Source organism: Geospiza fortis, unplaced genomic scaffold, assembly GCF_000277835.1.
Source record: "Geospiza fortis unplaced genomic scaffold, GeoFor_1.0 scaffold31, whole genome shotgun sequence".
In the NCBI taxonomy this organism is placed as follows: domain Eukaryota; kingdom Metazoa; phylum Chordata; class Aves; order Passeriformes; family Thraupidae; genus Geospiza; species Geospiza fortis.
The window spans coordinates 772,954-799,930 of NW_005054483.1; the positions used below are offsets into that span (position 1 = coordinate 772,954).

General features: G+C 42.6%; 2 protein-coding genes across 2 annotated transcripts in view; one reads left to right on the plus strand and one right to left on the minus strand.

The window, feature by feature from the left end:
* Positions 1-11,139, plus strand: part of MED15 (mediator complex subunit 15) — a 22,366-nt gene extending 11,227 nt beyond the window's left edge. The window contains 10 exon segments of the mRNA XM_031063158.1: positions 475-594; positions 5,990-6,132; positions 6,514-6,641; positions 7,531-7,665; positions 8,047-8,110; positions 8,253-8,319; positions 8,748-8,908; positions 9,040-9,206; positions 9,343-9,441; positions 9,566-11,139. Coding sequence (XP_030919018.1) covers positions 475-594; positions 5,990-6,132; positions 6,514-6,641; positions 7,531-7,665; positions 8,047-8,110; positions 8,253-8,319; positions 8,748-8,908; positions 9,040-9,206; positions 9,343-9,441; positions 9,566-9,702 — 1,221 coding nt within the window. The 3' untranslated portion in view covers positions 9,703-11,139.
* Positions 11,140-11,395: 256 nt separating this feature from the next.
* On the minus strand, positions 11,396-26,974 carry SMPD4 (sphingomyelin phosphodiesterase 4). Its single transcript, XM_005428457.3, has 19 exons — positions 26,966-26,974; positions 26,813-26,899; positions 26,092-26,234; positions 25,863-25,938; positions 24,868-24,976; positions 24,217-24,269; positions 23,539-23,690; positions 23,080-23,212; positions 22,398-22,469; positions 18,928-19,017; positions 16,508-16,653; positions 15,967-16,057; positions 15,592-15,692; positions 15,137-15,300; positions 14,332-14,537; positions 13,468-13,701; positions 12,659-12,790; positions 12,383-12,511; positions 11,396-11,924 (listed from the first exon to the last, which is right to left on the minus strand). The coding sequence occupies exons 1-19, from the start codon at positions 26,972-26,974 to the stop codon at positions 11,598-11,600; spliced, it is 2,454 nt and encodes an 817-aa protein (XP_005428514.1). The 3' UTR covers positions 11,396-11,597.
* Between the last annotated feature and the right edge of the window lie 3 nt (positions 26,975-26,977).

The window sequence follows — 26,977 nt, forward strand, 5'->3', positions numbered from 1 at the left end:
ATGGCCAGCACTGCTGGACCCTTGGAGCCCACAGTGGGGAAAGCACATCAGAAACCTGTGACATCATAGAGCTTCTTAGTTGGAGAGTTCCTGACAGCAGAGAGCTTATTTCCAAGGATTGGAGAGCTTATTTCCAAAGATTGGAGAACTTCAAGATGTTTAAAAACTCAGAAAAGGCCCTTCATGGAAATGACAGGATACTCAACCCCTGACCCATGAATCAGGCTGTACATGGGCTCTGTCAGGACACCAGGAGCTGATGAGGTGCTCTCTGAAGATGGAGAGGAGGAGTACAAAAAGGAGTTGCATTTCCAGGCCAGCAGGTCAGGTTAACCTTTAGAGAACAGCTCACTAACCTTCCCTCCATGCTCCCCCTCCCCAGTTCCCCGAGGCTGCATGTGCTTCTCATCCTGCCAGTGCACTGCATTTCTTGTTTTGCGATTACTTTTGTCTGTTGTCCCTCTGTCCTCAAAGATGATCACCGCACCCCTGGCCCGAGGCGGGATGCAAATCAGACCACGGTTCCCGCCTGCCCCCGCGGTGCCGGCTCCACCTCCAAGCTCCGTGCCCTTGGGCGGACAGCCAATGCCACAGGTATTTACTGGGTCACAGCCATCGTGTGAGCCTCGGGCACAGCTGCCCTGCCCGGCTGCTGCCTCTAGGCAAGGGGAATGTGCACTTGTGCATCAAACTATGAACTTGCTGCTGGTACTCAGCGTGTCGGTGTGGTTTTTTATGGATCCTTTTTTATTTGAAGTACTAGGTTTTCTTGGGATATCAAATGAAGTGTTTTTAAAGTGGGGTAGATCTTTATTTTAACATTTAAAACTTTGCGTGTCGGGACCCAGGACGTTCCTCTGGCTGCCCTGGGTGGTTTGAGACCCTGGCAGGGGGCTCAGGGACCTTGGCACAGAGTCAGAAACACCTGTGCCTTCGATTTTAGCCCATGGAAACAATTACCAACTTTGTGTGAAGATCTACAAGCCACAAGAGTTTGAGTAGAATGATTGTTAATTTGTCACATGGTGAAAAATTAAAATTTTGGGGTTTTTAGCATGGGGGTTCAATAGGCAAGATGGAGGAATCTGGGTGTGTCCTGTCCTTCTTCTTCTTCTCTTTCTTCTTGTCCTCCATCTTCTGCTGGGATGGTGACACTTCTGGATTGGTTTAGAGTAGAGACAGACTGTCTAACATAGATGATAGGTATTGGGAAATTATTGTAAATAAAGTACACGTAGTTCTTAGTATAAAAAGCTAACACCACCCCAAGGGTGATCAGTGTGCCACAACCCAACCTGCTGGACAGATCTCAACAGGTCAGAGAGAGAATGGAACAGATAAGAGAAAATAAATAACCTTGAAAGCCAGAGCTGAGGAATCTCAACTTCTTTGGTCATGGGGCTGGGAAAAGAGACTTTCTAACGCCTCAGGGGTCATTTCAACCACAGAAACCCAAGATTTGCTGTGTTGTGAATTGATTCAAGACTCAAATTATGGTCCACACTCCATGAGTGTGCATTTCTGGGTGCTGCAGGTCAGCAGTGCAGTGTCCCTGGCTGGGTTGTGCCCAGGACCTTGCTTGGCCTATGTTCATGCTCTGTACAGATGCTTCTTGTGGTATTAAACCTGGCTCGTTCCAGTTTGAGCAGCTTTGGCATGGTGTCAGGGACCCAGAAAGATTTGAGCTGTTCTTTCTTTCATGGCTGTGTAGGAGAAACTGCCAGGAGGATTCCACTTGCACCTGCATCAGAGAAGATGCTGTGTAGGCAGGCTGGCAGCTCCCATGCAGCTGCTGCTGCTGGGAAATGCACCAGGTCAGAGCACTTCATTTCTTCTCAGGAGTTTGCAAAGGCAGTGACAGTGACCAGAAAGATTCTGCAGTCCCAGGCAAACACATCTGTTTGCATTTCTGGTTGAAGATGGATGCTCATTTCAGTCCAGGACAGTGTGGATTTGTTAATTGACACAAACCCCAGCCATAGCTGTGGAGTCAGAGGGGAATTTCTGCTTTGGTCATTGTAGCAGTTAATATTGACTGAGATAATCATCTCCCATTTGAAATATCCACAATATTTGAGGCTTTCTCGTGGATATTTTAGTTTTGCTTCTATTTAATACTTGACTGATAGCAAAAGGCTTCTAGTTACAATATTATATCTAGTTACAAGTTATAACTAGTTACAAGACTTCCACCCACAATATTTGAGGCTTTCTCATGGATATCTAAGTATTAGTTTTGCTTCTGTTGAATACTTGAGTGATAGCAAAAGGCTTCTAGTTCAGGCATTCAGTGATGGGGTGATCTTTGGGCACTGCCACTGTCACTGAGCAGCTTTGCCTCCTGACACCAGTGAGCTGCTCAGCAGAAGTGCTCCCAGTAGCATGCCAGGGAGTGGGAAGGTGATGTAGAAGCTGAACAGCTGGTCAAAGCAGAAAAAGAAGAGAAATGTTTCATGAGCAGTGATTGTAGTGAAAATGGCTCTGAAGCAGGTGCTGGGGTGAGTGAGTCAGTCATGGTTACTGGTGGCTGAAACAGGTTTTGAAGTCTGACCTGCATATACCTGACAGCTCTGGATGAATCTGCATGAATCTCTAGTATTGTCTGCCAAAACATTTTGTTCAGGTTCTAGGTAGATTAGAAATTAGAAGTGTTGTCTTTTACATCTCTTAATCTTATAAAATGCTAAACTGCTGCTGTCTGCTGGGTATAACTCCCTGGTCATCAGAGCCCTTGCAGCTGTTGACAGCAGGAGTGAAGGGCAGTAGCAGATATGTGCTTATTAATCACTCATTTAAGAGCATCAAAATCCATTTAGATGTGGTATCAAAATCCATTTAGATGTGGTGATAGGTAGTTCAGGGTGTATTTTCTCTTTAGAAAAGAATCTTGGTGTTGCACTGAAGGATGCTTTTCAGCAGAAGGACCAGATATGAAGTCAGTACCTTGTGGCTATTTATTTTTATGCCATATGACAGAACAGTCTGGCCTTTTTTATCACAGTACTCATTAGATTCTCCAGTGGGTTTATTTGTTTGGTTGGGGTTTTTTGCTTCTTACAGTCTTTTCAAACAATACAAAAAATTACTGATATGAGGTTTTATTCCACAATCACCTGGTGTTTTGATTTTCAACATTTGAGTCAGAACTGAGAGCCCTTCCCAGCCTTATCTCCTGAGTGCTGTTTTGTGCCTGAGACTCAGCAAACTGGAGATGGAGCTCACAGCTGGGTTTATCTTCCAGGACAGTGTGCTCTGAGCACCAAGCTTTGGTTTAGTGGATGTAAATGCAAACTTTCATCATGCAAGCCTAAGTACCTTATGGGCAAGACTTCAGAAAATGAGAGTGTGTGTCATGATCAGGTCACTGTAGAGGCACAGAGCAGATTCATGCTCATGGGCTGTAGTAGCTGTCCATGGACATGATTTTATGTGCAGAAATTCACATCCCTCAGTGAAAAAAGATGTACTTGGGTTTCCTTGTGTCTGCTGAAGATGCAGGGTGTACAAATGAGCAGTAACCATGGCCTTACTCTGGAGCTGAATGAATTCAATGGACTTAAAACACTGGAGGAGGCTTTTTTTTTGTCTTTCGGGTTCATAGCTATTTTTGTAGTGTGTTTGTTTGTTTTTCTTTATTTTTTAAGCCTTCTTTTTACTCAGAGTCAGCTGCAAAGAGCATTCCCTAGGAGTTGAAATTTCGTTAAATGGTTACAATCTTAATCTTTATCCTAAAAACAATGTAGAAACCTAAATCTGAATAATCTTTAAACCTGTTCTGAAATGATGTAGCAAATGAACTGCTGTCAAAGAAAACCAAGTCAGTAAGTTCAGAACTGCACACTTCTGAATGCATGTTTTTGAAAATGTCACAATTTTGGTTACTGTTAGGCATTGGCCTTACTGTTCTGAAATGAAGGTGGCAGAGAGCAAACCTGGAAAGGAGGAAATCTGTTTGCCTGTGCAAGTATTTGGATGAGGAGGAGTAGTGCAAAAATTTCAATTCATCCAGTGCTTATGTGCACAGTAAATGCTGCATATCCTTTTCTTCACTTTTCTGCAGCATTTGTAAATTAATGTAAATAATATCCTTGGTGCTGAATTACACATAGCAACTTAAATCTGGCAGAAAACCTAACGAGATATTTCTCCTTCCTTCCTTCCCAAAACACAAGGATTTAAGTGTTCAGAATTCCTTTTTGTAACCAACTTGGGACACTTAACAGGAGCCTGATTTTCAGGAAGAGATGAACCACTCCAAGTGGTGTTAGTCTGACTTGATGAGAAATGGGTGCAGTATCCACATGGGTAAGTTCTAAATCACTTGCTGTCTGATAGCACATTAAATAGACTTGTGAAGGATCAGGGAATGCTCTTTGCAGTGTCCATCCTTCCTTCCACACATGCAGGAGGCAAACTGTGCCTTTCAACCTCAGAAAGGCTTTTCCAGCTGTTGAGGAGAGATGTGCTGGTAAAGAATCCACCTCCTTTGGAAAACAGAAGCCCAGGCTCTGTGGTTGTTGATTATGGAGAAAAGGAAGATATTTAATTTCAGCCTCACTTGTTCCATGTATTAACTTTGTGTGAGAGGTTGCAAAGGTACTGGGGTGATTGAAGATTGAAAAAAAATCACAGTATGTCAGGCTGCAGTTGGTTTTGAACTATTCTGTAATGGGTGATAAACTGGTATCTTCACAAGGAGTAGCTTTGCACTAAGCTGGGGATTGTTTGTGCCTTTTTGGGGGGGAATTTGACCTTTTGCATGGCTGCAGTGTGAGGTACCAAGCACAGCAGTTCCTGTTGCACTCAGTGTGTCCATGCAGCAGACAATGCAGTATTTTTCAGTGTGCTAAATATCATGTCCTCTGCATACAGCTGGGTTATTAGATGGATATTTAACAAGAGAGTGAAGGGCAACACCAATTTGCAGTGCCTGTGATGTGCCTGAGACTTGTGGATTTACTGGAACCTTCCCTTAAAAATGGTTTAGACTGAGGGAAGGAGTTGTTAATTCAAAGATGTTCATCAGTGATTTACAGAATGGACACATGGGTTAATGAGCCACAGTCTATGGCCTCTGCAGGCTAATTCCATTTATCTTTGTATGTCCTTATTTATAGCCTCAAGTCTAAGAACTCTCTGCATGTTCCTTACACAAATGTGATCACTCAGTATCTGCATTACTGTCCCATGCCTCTGCCATTGCACAGGTTTTCTTGTTTGGTTTTAAGTGATTAAGGGGAAAAATGTGAATTAGAACAAATGTGAGCAGTTGCTCAAATTTTAGTGTTCATCTGGCTCTGGCACTGTAGAGTGTACAGAATAAACTTGGTTGTTTGGTGCTGTTCTGGAATGCTCTTACTTGCCTTTTTGTCCTTTAGGCACACCTCATCATTCCCCAAAGGTCAGAAAGGTACTTCTTTTTTTTCACCCAGCTGTTCAGTTTGGAGTTTCTATCTCTACCCAGATTTTCAGAACTCAATATTTAAGATGCTGGTGATTTGGCTTACCTAATTTTTTTTCTTCCTAAAGAAAACCAGTTGGGAAGCTGCAGCTGAGTCTGACAGACCTTTGAAGACTGTAATTAAAATGTCTAAATAAGGAGGGGTTTTTGACTCTTAATTATCAAATGGGAAATGTCTTTTCTTCCTGCTCTTCTTTAGTTCTAATAAAGTACAGGTTTTTCACATTGCATTTCTGACATTTTAATTGCAACATGATGGTTTGGGCAGTGAAAAATAATTATTATGCTGTTAATTCAAGTTATGTGCAGCTTTAATGGTCATTTCTACTGAAGCTGATAAGATTTACTGCCCTGAGAGCTTCAAGAGTGATCCAGGTGGGAGTGTCCTTGTGGGGGAGAAAGGAAACTAATGCTTTCATTTCTTGTAGGCCTGAGGAACACTTCTCTCCACAGGTCAAGCCTTTTAGTTAGGTTCCCCTGCTCTGCTCCCCTTTGTTGTTATTGATGGTGTCTTTTCCCACCCTGCAGGTCAGCCAGAGCAACATCACCATGATGTCATCCCCATCTCCTGTGCAGCAGGCTCAGACTCCCCAGTCCATGCCTCCACCACCACAGCCCCAGCCTTCCCCTCAGCCAGGCCAGCCAACTTCTCAGCCAAACTCAAATGTCAGGTGAGCCCCACTGCAACTTCTGAGCACTTCTGGTAATGCCACAGGTGGAGGTTTTCAGAAACATTCAATAACCTTACTCTGCTTCCACTGAAGAGGATGAATGTTAATGCCAGCTCCACTGGGAGCACAGGTGAGACTGTGCTGAGTCCCCTCTGAAAAGTCACATTTCACATAAAGAATCTGTGTATGAAATCTCACCAGGGCAGAACTATAGACTGCCATAATGATGCTTACTAAAATCTTATCTGCTTACAGGCTGAGGGTCCTTCCTTGTCAGGTTCTGGCAGGTTTTTGTTTGTTTGTTTGTTTTAAAAATTATTTTTATTTTATCATCCTGTGATATTTGTTTTTATTTTTTATTATTTTATGTTTATTTTCCAGCTCTGGCCCTGCTCCATCACCCAGCAGTTTTCTCCCCAGTCCCTCTCCACAGCCATCACAGAGCCCAGCAGCTGCACGAACTCCTCAGAACTTCAGTGTTCCATCCCCAGGTCCTCTCAACACTCCAGGTAAATGATCTGAGAGCTGTGCTGCACACCAGGGGTTGGGCTGTGTTTTGGGAACTGTGATCATTCCTGTTCTTTCTGGCACAGTGTGAACTTCCAAGAGCTCTAGGTAGCAGCTGGCATTGCAGGTAGTGAACAGGTCACCCACACCACATAACACAACTGCTTGGATTCCCAAATCAAAATCATCTGAAACCTCTTTTCTCATCACTGAACTATCTAATGGGTTTTTCTAACTTCCCCAATCTTTGAAAAGAAGAATGATAATGTAATGGAGCAAGTTCATAGAGGCATAATGATTCCTTAGTTCCAGCAGGAGGGAACCCTTATTGGCACTGTGCAGGTGTAAAGGACATAACCACTTCATCCCAGGCAGCAGTTAATTCCAGGCAGGAGGCTGCTTTGCTCCAGAACACCTTCCCAGGTGTACTCTGGCACTTGGCACTTCCCTCCCAGCCAGAATAAGCAGTTTGTCACCTCTGTTCATAGTATCACAGACTGGCTCCTTCTCCTACCACTGTTGTGTGCTTTGCAGATAGGAGAGGACCCACTTAACAAAAACTGCTGTGAATTCATTTTGTTTATTTTGTGTTTAAAGCATTAGAGTGAAGGCAAAATAAAGACCTAGAAAATGGGTATGTGGAACTTTGGAACTTTGCACAAAAGCATGTATTAAGTGGGAATTGCTGTTCTGCCCATAGAACATGTTATTTCCATACAAAAACTAGAGGGTTGGGCAAGCACTTAAACTATGGAGGGCATCCAGTTGTGGATTTGGATATTTGACATGAGCTGCACTTTGAGAGTGCCACATTTCAGATCAAGATTAATTAAGAATAATGCTCTGCAGTATCTTTATCATCCTGTGACATGCAGTCTTCCTTTTTGCCAGGAAATCCAAATTCTGTCATGAGTCCAGCCAGCTCTGGTCAGTCAGAGGAGCAACAGTACCTGGAAAAACTCAAACAACTTTCAAAATACATTGAGCCACTCCGGAGGATGATCAATAAAATAGATAAAAATGAAGGTGAGGTTTCCTGAATTTGGCCATGCATTTACCTGTGACAGCTCTCTTATCTGCTGGAAGAAGCAATACTTTGTCTTTTGTGGAGACTTCTTTTCCAGGGATTAAAAATGTCAGAGCTGTTCTTTCTTGCTTCTAACTAAAGACTTTAGTGTGAGGAATGGGCAAAACCCCTTATCCTTAAATTCTCATCAGGCTTTTTTACTTCTGATGGTTTTGAAACATGTAGAGTTCATGCTTTGGATATCCTTAGGATTAGATGAAAGATCTTTAATCCTCACTACTTTCTTTAGTATTGGCTCATGTTTTCATTTTGACTGTATCTCTGTCTGCAAGAATGGAAGCTTTTCTTGTAGTCAGTGTTTGTTTCTCACACTGTTTCAGACAGGAAGAAGGACCTGAGTAAAATGAAGAGTCTCTTGGATATCCTGACAGACCCTTCTAAGCGGTAACTTTTCCTGTCAGCTTTCCCAGCTGTTCCAGGAATCTGCTGTTAGCCCCCAGCCCTGTAGCCACTGAGGCTGTCTCTGGGGCTGTCTCCAGCTGAGGTGCCTGTTTGGTGGCTGATGTGGATGAAATTTCTCCCACAGGTGCCCCCTGAAGACGCTGCAGAAATGTGAAATTGCTCTGGAGAAGCTGAAAAATGATATGGCTGTGGTATGTAATGCTTTGTGCCAGCAGAGATAAGCAACTCATTCCAAAAGGTCTTAAGACTTGACAGGATCATTTTTACCGTTTTTATTACTCATGGTGTTAAAACTTCAAGTGAGGTTGGACAAAATAAGAAAAAAGTGGGCAAGCATTTACTTCATGTAAGTCACCTGTGTGTATCTTTTAACTGAATTTCAATTTTTTGTGCTTTGTGCCAAGACTTGAATTTGGACTGTGGCTAATTTCAGGACAGCCTTCCTAAACTAAAACTGAGGGGTTTTTTTTGGTTTTTTTTGCTTTACTTCCTCTCTTAATGTTACTATGTACAGTTTTGAGAATCATTTGCATGGGAAGTTTACTGCTGTAAAATTTTTCAGACTCAACAGTAAATATTTCTATTTTTGGTGATGATTAAAACTTCTGTTGTGTTTCAGCCAACTCCACCACCTCCCCCAGTGCCCCCCACCAAGCAGCAGTACCTGTGCCAGCCCCTCCTGGATGCTGTTCTGGCCAACATCCGTTCCCCAGTGTTCAACCACTCCCTGTACCGCACCTTCATGCCGGCCATGACGGCCATCCACGGGCAGCCCATCACGTACGTACCCAGCTGCTCCGAGTGTCAGGAGAAATCCCTCTGCAGGAATCATTCAAACAACAGATGGGTTTATGGATTCCTTTTTTGGAATGTTTAATGAGTCCTTTTGTGGGCTGTGTTGTTGTACACAGGGCCCCTGTTGCTTCCCCTCGGAAGCGGAAATATGAAGAGGATGAAAGACAGACCATCCCAAATGTCCTACAAGGAGAAGTTGCAAGATTAAATCCTAAATTCCTGGTGAACCTGGACCCTTCACACTGCAGTAATAATGGCACAGTTCATCTCATATGCAAGCTAGGTAAGAAGAAAGCTGATTGCTTTCCAGTCTGGTTCCTCCTTGGGGTTCACAGGCTAGAAATCAAGCTCAGTTATGCACTACAAGCCTCCTGTCTGGCAAGAAATTCTGCTCTGATGGAAGTGTGTTTGCCTTTCAGATGACAAGAATCTTCCAAATGTCCCACCACTCCAGCTCAGTGTTCCAGCAGACTATCCAGATCAGAGCCCTCTGTGGATAAAGAACCCCAGGCAGTATGGTATGACATTTGTTGGGCACGTGTATGTGCCAGTAGTGGGGAAGTGTGAACACTTCTTTTATTTTAGTGTTTTAATATGATTTTTATAACAACCTCCTTTATCTGTTACCTCCTTTTCCTCCAGCAGCCAATCCCTTTTTGCAGTCAGTGTACAGATACATGACTTCCAAACTCTTGCAGCTGCCAGACAAGCATTCAGTCACAGCTCTCCTGAACACCTGGGCACAGAGCATCCGTCAGGCCTGTCTCTCTGCTGCATAACAGCTCCTGCAGCATGCAGCCAGGAAGGAACCCTCAACAGCTGGCCAGGATCTTCCACATGCCACTGCAAAACCACAGCATGGGGAGGTTACTTCAGAAGAAAGAAGCCTTATGTTGTTTTGTTCCTAGGTTGGCAGGTTCAGTAGACAACCTGATGTTAGACTTAGCTTTCATGCTTTCTATCTTCTGCCTCTGTGGACTTCTGCCAGCATTTTCAGATATACAAAATGTGTATATATGGTTCTCAAGACTGTATTTAGGATGAGTTTTTTATTGTCTTCTTAGAGAAGAAATTATTTGTGGACTTCCATCAGGGAGTCTGGTATAAGAGGGGGTAGGGAAAAATGTCCTAATTTGCTTCAGAATTTGCTCAGTGCCAGTATTTCTTCCACACTGTATGTTTTGTGACCTGACACTGCCCCAGAAATAAATGAGCTGCAACTCAAATGTGCTTGCAAACTTGCCAGTGGGTGCAAGAAATCTTTGTGACTATTAGCTTTGCCAGAGATGGGATAAATTACACCTTTTTAAGGCATCCCTCAAATATGTGAGATAAATCTGCGTAATTATACTTGGGGGTGGGAAGGTGAACCAAACAGAGCAAAAAAGGTTTCATTTTATAAAACCTTTTGTAGCTTATTTTAAATGCAACTTTGTATAAATGGTTTTTGGTTAGCATGGACCAGGTTTCTCACCCCAGCTGAGTAAGGTTGATGAGAAATAAGAGATCCTGATGTGCACACTGAGTTCCTCTGTACATTCACTAAATGTGTACATAAAGATGGGGGGGAACCAACAGTATAAAGGCCAAGTAACACAGATCACTCCAGCAGGTTTGTAGCTACATCTCTTATTTTCAGAGTCCTTCTGAGGCACCTGGCTTCCAGTGGGAGTTAATGCAGTGCACTGAAAGTGTTTCTATACTACATCAGTTTGTTTAAACAAAAAAGGCAAAAAACAACCTCTCAGGAGTAGAACTGATGATTAATCCATTGTGCCTTCAACAGTGATGGGCACTCAGATCAGTCAGCAGCTTGCCTTAGTGTTGGCACTTTGGATGAAAACATTTACCACAAGTAACTCTAATTTACTGCATTTTTCATACTTCCCCATGTGTCTAAGTTGCTCCTTCTTGAGTTCCTGAGGTGCAGGAGAATTGCAGATATCAGATGTTCCAATTAGATCTTGCCCCATCTCTCTGTATGGTGCAGCAAACCTTAAAGAGTAGCTGGGCTCTCTTACAGTAGTGTCAAGAGATTGCTGTGACCTCTGTAAATCCATGTGGTGTCATCAGTTTTAGGATGTTTTTAAATGTGGGTCCTTAGTAAGCACTGACTGAGGCAGCAGAATGCTGTCAGTATTTTGTACATGAGCTAATGCATTATCTGTTTGTTTCTACTGTAATAAATTTATTATTATTCCTGTGTTGGATGCTAACATTGTACTGCTCCTCCCCTGCCAGGGTACCATGGGATGAGGGTTTCTGTGTTCTGTGGGAAGTGAAAACTCACAGGCTGTGAAGGTTAGGGGACAAAATCACAAATGGCTCTGTGTCTCATGCACCACATCCTGGCCTCAGTGAACTGGAAGAACTGGTCAAGAGGTCAGTGATGGGATGCACCTGTGGCATGACTGCAGTTTTATAAACTCATTCTTCTCCCCTCAAAAAAAAAAAAAAAACCCAAACAACATATTCACTCGAGGCTACAGGAAGACTTTTATAAAAATAAAATTTACATTGATTATCTCTACAAGGCCATGTCAATGTTTATAAAACTCCATTAACTTTAGCATTAAAAATATTTTAGGAAGAGCTGATATAATTAAAACATTTTAGTCATGGAATCTTAGGCTCATCCTTAAAACATTTATTTCTAGAAGCCAGGAAGAGGAAACTAGTGTTCATGTGGTTTCCATGCTTCGAAGAAAAAAGTCATTATTACAGCATAAAGAAAATATCCAGTTAGGATAATGAATGTGCAGCCAACTGGCCCAACATAAAACCAGGATGCAAGGAAGTAGATCATCAGCAAAGAGATCAGAGTCCTGTAGCTGGCCAGAAACCTCAGGCTGATCCTGGGTCCCCAGTTCTGGCTCGTTCTGCCCCTCACCACGGGGCTGTACCTGATTTTCTGTATGAGCTGGGGGTTGGTCAGGTGATAGCGACACAGTCTGCCAACAAAATCATCCCTGGAGCAAAGCACTTCCATCTGATCTGCAAACTGACAGAAGAGGCATTTAAGTTAGTGTCCTCCTGCAAATGCTGTCATAAAGTAACTTATTTTATGATTTTCTTCATAGAGAGAGTGAGGGTTATAGGGATCAAACTGCACTTGTAAACAGCAGAAATGGCTTAGGTGTGAAAACACAAGGCAAGTCTGCACTAAGAAAAGAATTTGCTTTTCCTGTTTAGAAGCATTCACTCTGCATGTTACTCCCCTGTTCATCAACCATGTGTCCCTTAATAAATGACAGTGCAATGCTTTGTGTAGGAAAAGCAGAATGACAGGTAGAGAAGCAGGCTAATACTACTGGAAAATACCCATCTAGACCACAGTGAAGAAGATGGAGTAAGAACAAACCACGTGTCCCACAGGTACAGCTGGGGCAGAACAGGAATGTGCAGGGGGAAGCCCAGGAGGAGGAGGAGGAGGAGGAAGAGGGGCAGTGCTGTGCTCACCCTCTCGTTGAGCGCCGAGGACAGGCGGAACAGGAGCCGCACCAGAGCCGCATTCTCATAGCTGCGGATGGGCTGGAGCTCAGTGTCCCCCTGGTACTGCAGCTCGAACCTTCTTAAGCCATTTATGATCTAGAAATGGGAAAAGAAACACCTCATCTTGCAGCTCCCACCTGAAACAGCTTTTGACTGGCACCTCTCTTACCCCCAGGTAAGTTGCATTTCTCTTGTTTTGTCAAGAACAGCCCCAGCAGTGATAAGGAACTGTTTTTCTCTCACCTGGTACCTGCCAAGGGGTGTGAGGATGAGGCCATTCTCACTGGCAATGCAGTCTGGAAGTTGTTTTTTTCCATTCTCATCTTGAGCTGTCCCACACTTCATCATCATCTGGGTCAGCTGGGCTTCACTCAGCTATGCAAGAATAAATAACACAGTTCTAAAGCAGGTGATTGATCCAACCCCTATTGAATTTATTTGTCACTTCAAAAACTCATTAGCCTTGGAAGTCTTTGACAGCCAATTCAGATACCAAGAACTGCTTAAGAGCACCTCAGTTAGACATTAAAATGAGATAAACCTCTCCAGATTTGCTTGGTCTTGTCCAATTCTAGATTGGTGCTCTGGTTTCTATCTCCCTTAGCTCCCAAGGAGTATCAAAGAGCTGTCTCCTGGGGCACTTCTGTACAAGGGAGTGTGGCTGCAGAGAAATTAATCTGTTATTTTTAAGTTTAACAGTTCATCCATAGCTGCAGTTGTATTTTTATAGCTCTACATTTAGAAGATACAGGACTTGGCCTGTTTGGAAACAAGAGGACAGCCTTGGTATAAACAGGTTTGGTACAAATTATACAGTCCAAAAGAGTCATCACTTAAACAAAGTAGGTTTGATACTTAAAAATTCATAACACCTAATTCCATCTACATTGAAAATGGGTTTTGAAGCAGGCAAAGTTGAGAAGATGTTAGAATTTACTAGCAAGGTCTCTGGACAGCTTTGTGACCCCACACAGTATAAGAGACACAGATGTACATTTGACGAATCCTGACTCTTGTTCTTGCTGCCAAGTTCTTAGAAAGATGCCACTTACCTTAAAGATCTGGCACAAATATTCCAGTGCCTTCTCTAAATATTCATCTGTTTTTTTGATGCTGTCCTGCCCAATTTCATCAAGGTCATTGCCTGTGTAGGAACCATTTGCCTCAGATGGTGTGAATCTAAACCACGAGAAGAAGGACTGGCTGGCCATGGTCTCTGCAGAATGGTCTGATATGGACTTTGCTGTCTGCTGTGCCTGACAAATTAACTGGGCCAGTTTTAACACCTAAAACAGAAAACAAAAATTGTGTGGGACAAAGATAAAGGAGTACTAAGCATCAATACATGGATAAAACTGTGCCTTGATAGCTGCAAGTGAGAGCAATCCCAGCAAACTCACTCCCTTAGTGCACACGGATTTGTGCTGACTGTTAGCTGGATTTCCAATAGGGCAGAGGCAGTTCTGTTGGAGCATTTAAGAAACCTCAGAGCTGCTTAGGTTCTTCAGCTGCTTTTTTAATTTTTCCTACTGCCTTTCTCTGAGTTGCTGGTAGGTACTGGTGAACCAGAAGATGACAGTAAGCATGTTTGAGAGGAAACACCATATAGTGCTCCAAGGCATTGGAGCGTACATTAACTTAATATTTATCAAAGAGAATTATTTGGACATTGGAGGCATACATTAACTTATTATTTATCAGTAAGTTAATGTATTAACTTATTGAAGAGAAGCAGATTTTTACAGCTGTGCTGGACTGAGACCCCTCAGAGTCCAAAAGTCCAAAAACAAACTAAATTATTCAGTAATTGAATTCAGTGTGTGAAGTTTTCTACTTTTAACTTCTGGTATGGATGCTCAGCACAGAGGAACATCTGTCACAAGAGAAAGACAGGTGCAAAGGAGCTTGTTGCTTACCAAATTCCTGACTTCTGTGCCAAACATCTGTTTATACTGGAAGTCCTGTCCTTCCAGGCTGTAAACATGACTCTTCACCTTAAATGAGGCATCTGTAACAGCTGGAGACCGTGATGACAAAAAACTCCCACCAAGAGTGGGGCTCATAAAAAGTCGGTGTTGACGGTGGGGAATCACAAGTTCTGGCTCCAGGAATAACTGTTCTCCTGGAATTTGAAAAAAGAACTGAAGATGGTTACATAACACTGGTCTTGCTGGGGAAGGAGGCCTTAATTAGTGTTCATTATTTACTTCTCTCTGCCCAGAGCAGGAAATGTCAGCATGCATTTAATGCAGATCATACAAAGCAGCATTTTAAATTTGTAACATTTTTCAACAAAAGACAGTGGAAAAACATACTTCAGACATTGATACTTGTCAAATCTCACCACTCCCAAATTCACTATATCCTAATTATCCTGAAATGCATGCATGACTCTTTTACTAAGTATAAAAACTTTCAGAGATATATAAAGTTTAAATCCTGAAGTACATAATGAAGTAATACAAGAGTAAGAAAAACTGAAAATTGTAATTGGGTTCTTCATCCTTTAAAGAAAAATTGTGAAATGCAATCTATGGTGATTAGAAGAGAACTATAGAATTACTAAACCAATTGACAAATATTAGGGAAGACAGACTTTTGAATGGCAAAACAGCATGAAAAATGGGAGAGAAGTGCACCTCAGTGCTAATGAGATGAGATGTAACTATTGTGAAGAAAGATTGAGACAGGACAACACAAGATGTCAAAATATCCTTTTACCTTTGAGGATCATTTCAGCTAGATTGGGCTGAGCAAAGACCTTAGCTACTCGGAACACCATGAAGGCATTTTTTGGACTGACCAAGTCTGTCCGAAGAGCTCTGTTGAGAAATCCCACAAACAGCTTGGTGTACATGAGCAGGTTCTCTTGAATGAAGGCAGCCCTGTCAAAGTGAGTACAGGATTTGTGAGTACAGCTATTTAAAGAAGTGTTATTTTGTCTACAACCAAAAAAGCCACTAAGGGAATGTTTTATACTGTCTCTGGAAAGATGGTCAATTTACACTGAGACAAAAGAATACTCTCAAAACAAAAACTAGTGTTCTAAGAAATCATTCTCTAGTCTTATATAGGAATTTAACTCAGGTTGGTGCCTAGCTCCTGAAATCCTGCTGTTTTGCTCAGGATCTCCTAGAGGTTTGGCTCAGATCAGTCCCAGCTGCTTCCCTCCTCACCATTTCTCTGAGACACTGCGAGGCAAAGGCTCTGTGCTCTGTGGGGGCTTCTCGGGCGCGTACCTCCAGGGCTGCAGGTAACTCAGCCACATCTCAAGAACCTGGGCAAAGTCACACATAAACCCACATGAGTGCCAGGACTTTATTGGAAAGGAAGGTAGGAAGAGTTTTTTGTTAATTTTTTATTTGTTATAGGAAGAATTCTACTGGTCTAGAAAAGAGAGATGTAAAGACCAAGAAACAGCTGCTGAAGAGCAATAACTAATAACTTAGTTATTAGTTAATAAATAATAGTTCTAGTAACTTAGTTAATAGTTCTAGTAACTAATAGCTAATTCTGTTTAGTACAGACTAAGTGGAGAAGCAAGTACATACTGCTCTGAAGGAGGCATCCAGAGGCCAGTGGCCAAAACAGTGCTGCAAAAAGATATAAAGCTTCTCCTGGACAAACCGAGGAATCACAACCCTGCAAAGAGATTCAAAGACAGTCATGTGTATAAACTGGCAGCAAATTTTAAAAACTAAACACCCAACCCTACCAACCAACAACCCAACACACTTTCAAAAATGCAAATAACAAAAGAACTGAGCAAAATTTGCTCTTTTTTACCTGAAACTACTTCAAGCCATTGAACTTCAACTCAAATTATTAAATAATACTAAACTAACTTTGGCCAGAATCTTCTGGTAGCATTTTATTTTCTCTATAGACTGGTGCAATAGCTGCTGCTGAAGATGCCCTCCCTCAGAGGATGTGAGAAACATAATCCATTAGCTCTCATATACTTTTATTAATGTACTTCTGTATTTAGCATCAAAACAGCCTAATTCAACCTCTCAAGGGAAGCTGAGATTTTTCATGGACAAAGCTCAGCTTTTCAGTTCTGTACATTCATAGACATGCTCATGTACCAACCTTTTAAACTCCTCCAGTGGGCTGGCTGTGTGGGAGTGGGCTGAAGGGGAGAGAGGCTCTGGTTTCAGGCTGTTGCTGAAAGCATGCAGATGTTTCACAAGCAGTCTTACCACTAGCACGTGCTCCTCAGTGGGCTTGAATGACTCCTAGATTCAAAGCAAAAGAGAGGCACCTAATGAGTGTCATTTGCTATATGTCCAGGGAATTCAGGAAAATTATACTCTCAGATCAAAATACAGGAAATGCTCTTTTCCTTCTAGGTTCTTCACCATAGTTTGGTGCCACCTGATTTTGGACAGGTTGGCTCCCCAGGACAAGCTGCATCAATCTTCTGCCATCAGTTCACTACGAAACAGCAGCAAATTTGGATTGTAAGGAAAGTTCTCTACAGTACTCTAATGCACTGAATTTTGGGCTAGCTTTAAAGAACAGAATAACTTGTAGATTTTGACTTACCCTTTCCTGAAAAAAGAATATTCAGCCTTTCATTACGGCTACAAGTTCCTTGCTGCAGAAGCACAGCAGGTCCTTTGCTTATACTCATGGCTGGCTGTACTGAGTTCTCCTTCCTATGCTGGTATCATCGGCCTTACAGGAGAGAACAATCCTAGACAGTTACAGTAAGAACAGGAACTGGTTTGAGTCCTGTGAGATCCTGTTGGTTCCAACACCCTCGGGGGGGAGAACAGCCTGGGTGGGAGCAGCACCAGGAGTGATGGTGAGCCACAGTGATGTTACTCACGAGAAGGGAGCGTGTGACACAGCAGGGAGGTGCACGAGGCACAGAAGTGCTGCTTCAAAGCACAAACTCCTTTGCTACTAAGAGTAATGAACTAATACCAATCCACCACTGAAGGCAGATTTTGAGGTTTGTATTCTGCTCCACAAAAGTTGAGAAGAATAATGTACATGAAATGTAAGTTACAGCTGCAAATATAATGGAAAGTGCTGGAAAGGTGTACTGGATTAGCTGCAAGAAGTTTCCAGTGCTTGAGACAGGGAGGGAGTGTCTGTGTCTGTGTTTATGTCCTTTCTCAGCAATGCCTGAGGCACAGCAGATGCCTTTTTACACTCTCTGAGACTCTGAATACCCTGTGACATTCACTCCAGGCTCCATGACAGACACAGCCCTGCAGTGCAGCCAGGCCTGGGACTCTCCTAAGGGGGGGTTAAACCTTTACCAGTTCTAATGAAGGCTGGGCTTGTTTTTGACAGCTCTAACTTGTATCAGCACATTTTCCACAGTCCTGATGAGTTTATGCAAGAAGGTAGAACTCCAAGAACTTGTGTGGTCCTTGGAGTTTTGGACCAGGATCTCCACAGCAATTAGAGAGGCTGAGTACCCTGCTACAGGCCTTGAAAGGTGCAATTTTAAAAACCCCAAGCCCCTCCAAAGGTACCTTTGGAATTTACAAAACCACCCTATTTCAATACATCATTTTGGGTGATGTTAGTTGTTTCTCCACATAGCAGTTCTTACATTTCCTCTTAGCCTGGATCACCACCATTGTGAATATCACTGGTTTAAAAACTACTTTTCCCCACAAGTGTTTTTGTTGTCAAACCTTTTTGCACAGTATGGATGTGTGCCACTGTTAATTCTTAATACAGTAATTAAATTAATATAACAGTAAAAAAGATTTAAAGTAGTACTTTCTATGTTCCTTTCTAAACAGCACCTTGACATATCATAGCACTTAATTAAAACAAAATAAAACAAAAAAAGGATTGAAGAGCAGGGAAATGCCATGTAGTGCTAAAGAGCTTTACAGTACATAAGCTCAACCCTCCCCATTCCCAAAATGAAGACCCAATGAATAAAGGGCTGAAGTAGGAAAAGAGGAATCAGCAATCTGTTCCAACAGGAATGTTTTTGCATGCACATTTCCTGAACAATCTGCAAATGTACCACTTGTGCTTTTGCAAAAGTGGACAGTCAAATTGACATTGCCACCACAAATTTAGTATTATCCAATGACATTTCCTTGGCTAAAAACCCCCAGATGTTACCTACCTTAATCTGGGTGACAGCCATGCAAATTCTGATCTTTTCTTCCACGCAAGGTTTGCTTAAATGACTACTGAGTGAGGCAGAAATCTGCCATTGGTGGAGACAGCTTTGGTGCCAAAAAACAGCATAGCTGGTAAGTCTTACATTGCAAGAATGCATCTCTAAAAATACAGTTTCCAATCAGTCCTCATAACATGCTAGAGTTTAATTCTTTTCTCCATCACCTTTGCTAACATCTCTCAGTATCTGTCTCACTGAACAATTTGGTGAATTTCAATGCAATGTTCTCAAATTATAAAACCACACCTTGGCAGAAGGAGCTGCTGTACAGCCAGCACCAATACACTTGGCAGATTATATGATGGAACAAGATTCTTAAAAAGGAAACCAAATGAAAAGATGGTAATACTTGGTATGCGTGGAGGGCCTGGTAGCTGGATTGGGCAGGACTACCGTGGTGTTTACTGGAGATACTGAGTCGGTAGTGGAGAACCTCCAGCTGAGACAACAGAAACAAAAAGGAAGGGGGGAGGGAAAAAAGGAGAGAAGAGAGCAAGAGAAAAAAAAAGTGAGAATGAGCCCAAGGAAGAACGGTGGGGGGAAAAATGAACATCACAAATACAGTCAGGGACAACATATCACAATAACAACTGCAGCCACAGTATCCTCTTTTTTCTGGTGTTCAGTAGATTGATTCCATAGTATTTCTTATCCACTTGGAAATACAACTGGGAGCAGGTGTCAAAAAATTGGCTGTTCTCTTTGCTGAGCTCAGAGCAAGGACTACTGGGGGATATGGAGCTTTTGCCAAATAAATTCCCCATTTCACAAGTGAATTGAACTGCAGCAACAAGGATTTACACACTGTTTGTTAAAAATGGAGTAAGAGAGCAATATTCTGCAAGCCTTTTTACATTGGTTTTGAAAACTTTGTCATTTCTTCCTGCTCTGCTGGAGAAGCACAGTTGGTATGTAGAAGAAGCTCAAATTGGACTTTCCTGTCCAGAGAAATCCTGTGTCTTCTCTCTACTTAAAGGCTTTTTGAGAAGGCTGCAGTTCTTGTGAATTTCCTCAAACAAGGATATTACTTTTGCTGTGAGGGAAACATTACAAATCTAAAAAGGCAAAGACATACCTAGCACAAGTATGCTGATGCAAAAGGCACCTTGCCATAACACTGAAGTCTCTGCAAGCCTCAGCCAGATCCCTTTTTGAAGGAACAATCTGATCAGTATTTTCTGACTATGACAGTGAAGAGGATACTGTAGCAACAGCGACACACATGTATGAAATTAATGAAAAAACATAAAACAAAAAATGTACACTACACAGACCCCAATGACTGTTGTCAGGCATCTAAACTAACTCTCCAGATCACACCTCTGCTGTCTTTAAACAGCCTCTACCCCATCTCCTCTGCTGTCAGTTTGGCAGCTTTTGGTTCCACACCCTTGGAGTGGCAGGATTGTTCCTGCAGGCTCCCCAAGAGCTTGGGCAGATTGTCTGCTTTCCCCTGCCACAGGAACCTGCAACCCCCTGGATTTTCATGGGTGTTCCACATGCAGTGCTGGGGGCTGAACACCTGGCATTGGAAGGTCAGGAAGCATTACATAAAGTTTGATCAAACTACTTCTTTTAAGTGTTTCTTGTGGTAACAGCAGAAGGGAATAGGAAAAAAGCTGCTGCACACTTGGACTCTAGATCATCAGAGAGAGAAAAAACAAACAGACAAAAGAATTGGAAAATAGTTGAATTAAAAGGGAAAACAATGACAGCATAGCAAATAGCATCAACCTCAGGTTCACAGCAGACCCAAGAAGAATTCAAAGCTGTTATGTGTATCTTCTCAAAAGAAACTGTTTACTATTCATTCCCATTCCACTGCCTTCTACTTATAAAGGGAAGTCTGTGATGACATTACCAAGGCTTAAGGAAAAATCTATGACTCTCCTTCTCAAGAAAGTTACTTATCTGAGATCTGTTTGGCCCATGAAAGCAAACAAATCTGGCTGCTGGACAGAGTGAGCAAGTTCTGCAGAACCTCACCCCACCTTCCAAAACAGAACTGCAGCCATTTCATATCAGTGATGGCCAAACAGCTCTAGATCCAGCACTGAATGTCACTAATTGCTCTCCCTCCCAAACACACAGAAGGCTAAATGCAAACAAGTGAACCTGCAGAATTATCAATCATTTTAAGAATAAGGTATAGGGCCATCTTGGGTTTCCAGTCAAAGTCTTTAATGCTTGTGTTAAAACAGAACTTCCACTTCTGGATGTTCTACTTCCTCATCTGAGGAACTACAAGGCAGACTGCTCTCCCTCAGCCCACCCAATCTACAAAGTTCAGTTTAAGCATCACAGGCTAATGAACAGTCCTGCCCCAACTGATCTGGAACCTTTCCTCAGTCCTGCAGGAGAGATCCTTCATCCATTCATGTATCTCATGGAGAATTCCAGTCCCCCATTCCACTGCTCCACCCCCCAAAGAGGAAGACTTCCTATTTTACATGTTCATGATTACTTCCCATCAAAAATGAAACTAAAATACCATTAGGGAGTTATGGCCTCAGGCTGTGGCTCAACACACCTTGTGGAGGATCCTGAAGTGCTGATTTCAGAGAACTGTAAGCTCTACCTAGGCCCTACTCCACCATAACGTGCAGAGTCATTGTCTGCAACTGCTGCTCCCTAGTGCTAGAAGAAAGCATCTGAAATACAGAGGGTGAACAGAGGAGAGAAGTTTAAAGCAATCATCATTTCTGGCCTAAGCACAGCGCTTGATGCACAGAGACTGGACAGACAGACAGACCAAAGGTACTTCAAGCAAAGCCTTTCCATCACAGGTGCACAGCCATGCTGCTGGGAGTCCCAAGTGGAGACTTTGCAACATTAGTGAGTTTGCATTTTGACCTCAACTTTGAGAATAAAAGACAAAACCCATCACATTTCAGCTCTCCAATGTTTTTCCCTAGCAAAATATAAATATGTTTTATTTCATATCCTGTGGAGTGAAGGATTAGAATTTTTCAGTCAACTCCCATATTGCACTTCCACACAGGAATAAACCCTGAGTAGCTTTTATTATTTCTCTCCCCTTCTATGAAAGTCCCACTGTGACCCAGAGGGAATTCAGAGGATCAATATTTTCTCCTTCAAATTCCCTTTACATTTATAATGCCTTCAATCTTAGCCTCCCCAACACTTACTTACTTCTTACATGCAGTAGTTTGTTACTGAACAGGCCACCACAAACTGCTTACAACAGTGATTATCTGAGCAAGAGCTTGTCAGATAATCCAAATTCTGCAGCTACAGAACTGCTTCTGACACCATTATGGTGAAAAGCATATTTTGGAACATGAAACAATAAAAATAGCAGTTTAGAAAGACTTTTTAAAATTTGGATTTAGGCTAAAAATGGTTATGGATGTTAGAAATTACTAATTGGTATTTCAGTAACAGTTGCTATCTCTGCTGGAAATCAATTTTGGCTATTTTTAGCAGTCATGTTGCCCCAGTGGGATTTAACACAATGCTTTTATAGTGGCATCTTCTCAATCATTAGTACTTTGATATCGATGTTCAGATTGTTGTGACCATCCCACAAACTCATCTTGAACAAAAAAAAAAGAAACAAAAACCAGAACAAAACTAACACAACTTCTGCAATGAAGGCAAATCTGGATGACACACTTATTCACAACATTCTTTGTAACTGGATTATCAACTCTGGCACACTTATGTAGATACTCTGGTAAGTTATTTCTTTCCTTTGGACCAATACACAAAAATAAATTGTGCACAGAACAGGAGATTTACCCCAAGGTAAGAGCTCAACCACCAGGTGATGTTCATGAGTGCAGTACACACTATTACCTTGACATGAGGGGACTGCATTTTCTGATACATTTCCAGTGAGTAATGATGAAGCCACATTTCAACAAAGATCTGCAAAATAAGTATTTTATCAGCTAGGGGAAGAGAAGTAATCCCACACTGTCAGTCAGAAGACAACATAAGGAAGACCACAGTATATAAGTTGAAAACTAAGCTGTACTGGTAAATAGGCAGCACCTATTCAAGATGTTCCAGGTTATGTCAGTGGCTGAGATGACAAACTCTTAGCACCTGGCCAGGCATCAATTTGTCAGCCCAGCAACATGACAGGAACTTGTTTCAGAACAACTGCTAAATCCAGCTTTTCCTTCCCTTGATAATGAACAAAACCAACTTGGCTGTGTTTAACCTTTGCTTTTGCATAGAGCATAGAATTGGTGTAAGATTTTAAAAAGAAAATCAGATGCAGAAACATTTCCAGAAAAAATACTCAAATGCCCGAGATCAGTTGTTAGATCCTTAGTCTAAGAAAAGGTATTAAGTGCCTTTCCAAGCTACAACTTAACAGCCTCACAGTGGTTCCTTGTTGCATTAACAGGAAGCAACAGCTGCACTGCTCAATTCCAAAACCAAGCCAAAGCAAACTGGCCTATCTGCCTCTGCTTTAACAAGAAGAGATCCCTCAGTGAGCAGGGCATTTCCTTCCTTAAATGCCAGGTACCTGAAGCAGTGTTTCTGATCTCCAGATCTCCTGGGAGGCTGGGTCAGCGTTCACAGAGGGCTGGTGGGCAATGTGCCTCTTCAGCAGGCTGGTGTGGTGCATGCCATAGGAGGAGAAAGGCACTGCTGGGGACCTGGAGGACAAATGCATGGAATGACAAAAGTCAGGAGGGCTTGGTGCAGCACAGGGGGATGGAGGGATGTATCATTGCTCTTAATCAGTATTTCATACACTTTGAAACAGTCTTTCAAACTGCATAATTGATTACACATTTCAAACTTCTGCAACTTCCTTTAATTACTAATCACTTCAACTATAACCAAACACTGCACCACTGCTCCCATGTAATAAGTCCATATAGATCAAGTGTGGAGGTGTTTTCTGTTGTTTGATTTTGTTTCAACAAGCCATATTTTGCCTGCACTGTTCCCACAATTTGCCCGACACTGGAGCCATTACCTGGGAGTAGGGGAAGGGATGGCTCCCCCAGGGTTTGAAGAAGGTGGGGGAAGGACACTTCCTTCTGTGGGCAGGAAACACTTGAGGTACGTGTCCACCAGGATGAAATAAGCACTGTTGGAAGGGCTGACATGATGGGTCACAGGTGAGTTCTGCAAGAGACACACAGATGTATCTGGGGTTAAACTGCTTTAAACCAGTGCTGGGTGTGATGTCAGACCCCCTCAGCATAAAAAAGCAGAAGCCCAGTGTTAGATAGGGTGAACTGGCAGCAAAGACCCCTGGGAGCAAAGGAAAATGAGCTGTGAGAGAAGAGCTGCTGCAGCAATGACAGCAAGAAGAGAGGCAACAACAGGCAGAGGAACCAAACAACCACAGCCCACAGCACCAAGCTGTGGTTCTGACTGTAGAGAAACCCTCACTGGGTACAGGGGAAGAGAAACCATTTGGAACCCACTGCCTGCTCCTTGCTGCCATGACTGCTTACTGGTGAATCCAAGGTGGGGATTTTGTTTATTATCCTGTCTTGGATCACCAAGTGAACCAAAGCAATAACAAATTCCAACAGAACAGATGGAACTGTTGTTAATTTAGCTACACAGCACCCCAGCAGGCTCTCAGAGTATTATGGAGAAAGGCCAATACTATTTTAAGGGAAAAAATGTGAAAGGTACTTACCTTCTGTGTAATCAAACTGATTGCAAAGTAAAACATGTAATATTCAAATGGATCTGGAAGAAGAGAGTTAAGGATCACATAATAAAAAGCTGTTGGATATTGGGAGATGCTGAATAGACACAACATTTGTACCTTGTCAATGCTAATGTACCTTGCTAGAGCTTTTGAGCAAATTCAGCCTTGGCTTCTTGCTCTCCAGCTGCCTGAAACATTGGTGATTGAGGTGTTCTCTGTGTGACAAAGTGTTCTGTGCTACTCTTGGCACATCTGACTACTTCAAACTGAAACCAGCTCAGCTACAGCTACACTGCTTCCAAAAGTACTCCAGCTGCAAAGTGAACGTGCCCTTTCCTACCATATTGCATAAACTACAAGCAGTTACAAAAACAAAAATTGTGAAATACAGGCTCTGCTGAGAAACACTGGGAATTTTGTTGTTGACTTCATTAAGGCCAGAAATTCCTCCAAGAAGGGGTTATAAGAGGACACGTTTATCTTAAATTGTAATCTAAACATTTCTAATCAGCCCAAACTCTTCAGCGTGACCATGATTTACCCCACATAGATAAGAAATGTTTAACAGAAACACTCATGATCTCTCAGTCTTAGATATTTTTAAAAAAATTGGACACTCAACAATTAAAAGGATACTAAGAGCCAAATTCAAACCTAAACCACCAGATGAAGGAAACTGGACTTTGTTGTGGTATAAAGAGCACTCTGGTAGAACTTGCTCTTGTATTGAAGCCTTCACAGGGCCCTGAAAGACAGAGTAATGAAATATTAATCATTTCATTACAGAGCAATGGAATATTAATCTGGCTACTCAGCATATTGCAAAATATGTTTTCAGACAGTGAGATTGTGCATTCCAGCACTCTGGGGTGATCTCTACATTCAGCTCAGTGATTTTATTGCATTGCAGGGGTTCTGTGTCCAAATGCAGCGTCTTTAGAGAACTCTCAGCTTTCTCTCTGAAAATGAGTATTCAGTATTTTTTAAATTTAAATTCAGTATTTTCTTAAAAAGCCTTTACAGCAACTTTCCCAGTTGGAGTGGGAGCAGCAGAGTATTGGTGTTTGGCTGCTGGTTTTGTCCAGGTAACTGAGCTGTGGACCAGCAATTACCATATATTTAAATGAGGTTTCCTTTTGTCAAAGCCTGTAGGACTATCTGAACCCATTTCTAGACAGCAGGTAGGTGGCAGCAATAGAAGAAACACAGCAAAACAACCCTGCAGATGAACACTTTTGCTGGAAATGTGACACTTCACATCCAGGAGAGCAGACTTCAAACACACAGGCAGGGAAGGCACTGCTCTGTGATAAACTCAGAAAACTACTTTCAATCCTGCAACTACCAATAACCACACAACTCTCTCTGGGGACAGAGTAAGAATGACAGTGCAGCTTTCCTGGCTGAACACACACATCCAGCTGCTGAGAACAACAACCTCCTGGAGATTTTATGGCTGGGAACTCTCCTCCTCCACTCAAGAGCCATTTCAAGAAATGGGTCTGCTCCTAACCTGGAGCACTGAGGCTACACCTTGGCCTACACTGAAATGTAGGTACAAAGTGCATCCAAAGTTCCAACAGCTGCCACAACAACTACATTCCCTTCTTACAAACTATTCAGTTACTCACTGGAAGATATGAGACTGGGAAATCATATCTGTACTCTTCTGCTTGGAGTTTGTAAACCAGCTTCATCATTGGGCCACTGCAAACAAGCATCAGAAAGTGAATCTCATGGTAAAAATCCCTCTGCTGTCTCACTTCTGTGAGCTTAGCTTTGCACAATGGAAAAAGGCCAAACACTGGTCATTTGTTCATCAATCCATTTCCTAATCTGTGCTGAAGTGCATGAGCTCACCTGGGATCCAGGAAATCCAAAGCCACAGAATATTCATTAGGGTTTGTTCTTCCCTGCAGGCAGCGAAGGTTCCAGCCCACGATGATGCCATCCAGGCTGCCAAAAATGCTCTCCACCAGCCACGGGAAGATGCCATGTAGTTCCTGCAGGGAAAACAGACACAAAGAAATGTCAGCCATTTATTTATGTCTGTTTCTGGGTTATCACAGGGCAGATCATCCATTCAAAACATTGCACTATAACATGGCAATCGTGGCAGAGCTATCCCGATTTCTGATCCTACTGAAGTTACAACAATGCTCATCAGCACCACTTGCAGTTATTTGCCACATTTTATAAACAAGTTTTCTTTGTAAACTGAGGCTGAAAGGAATTAATGAAGGGCGGTGAAATGAAACAACCCCTTAATGACTAGAAAAGGTTCTTAATTCTTGGCAACACTGCATTCCCACTGTTTCACTGGAGGTCCCCAAAACCCAGAATCACAGAATCAGTTAGATGGAAAAGAGCTGAGACCATCGAGTCCATCCTGTGACCAGACACCACCGAGTCAACCAGACCGTGGCACTGAGTGCCAATTCCCTGAGCACCTCCCTGGGCAGCCCGTTCCAGTCAGATTGTCTTGATAAGACAAAGAGGAACAATCTAATCAGTAATACAAAAACCAGTTTCCCTGAATCACGCCAAGGAGGGAGGTTCCGGAGAGGCAGAGGCTGCTCACCTTGGCAGGCAGCTCCTCGATGACCGTCTCCAGATCGCGGCACCTCTGCGCGAACGGTTTGTTGACACAATCCGCCTTCAGCGTGGCCTGGTACAAACCACAAGGGAAATGCGATCACGGCTGCCGGGCAGGGCAGGACAGCACAGCACCTACCGCGGCCATGAC

Excerpts from the sequence above, each read along its gene's own strand:
- SMPD4 (XM_005428457.3), bottom strand. Across the intron at positions 25,939-26,091 it reads TTGGATTTCCTGGATCCCAG|TGGCCCAATGATGAAGCTGG; the intron begins GTGAGCTCATGC and ends GCTTGTTTGCAG. Across the intron at positions 24,977-25,862 it reads TCCCAGTCTCATATCTTCCA|GGCCCTGTGAAGGCTTCAAT; the intron begins GTGAGTAACTGA and ends TCTGTCTTTCAG.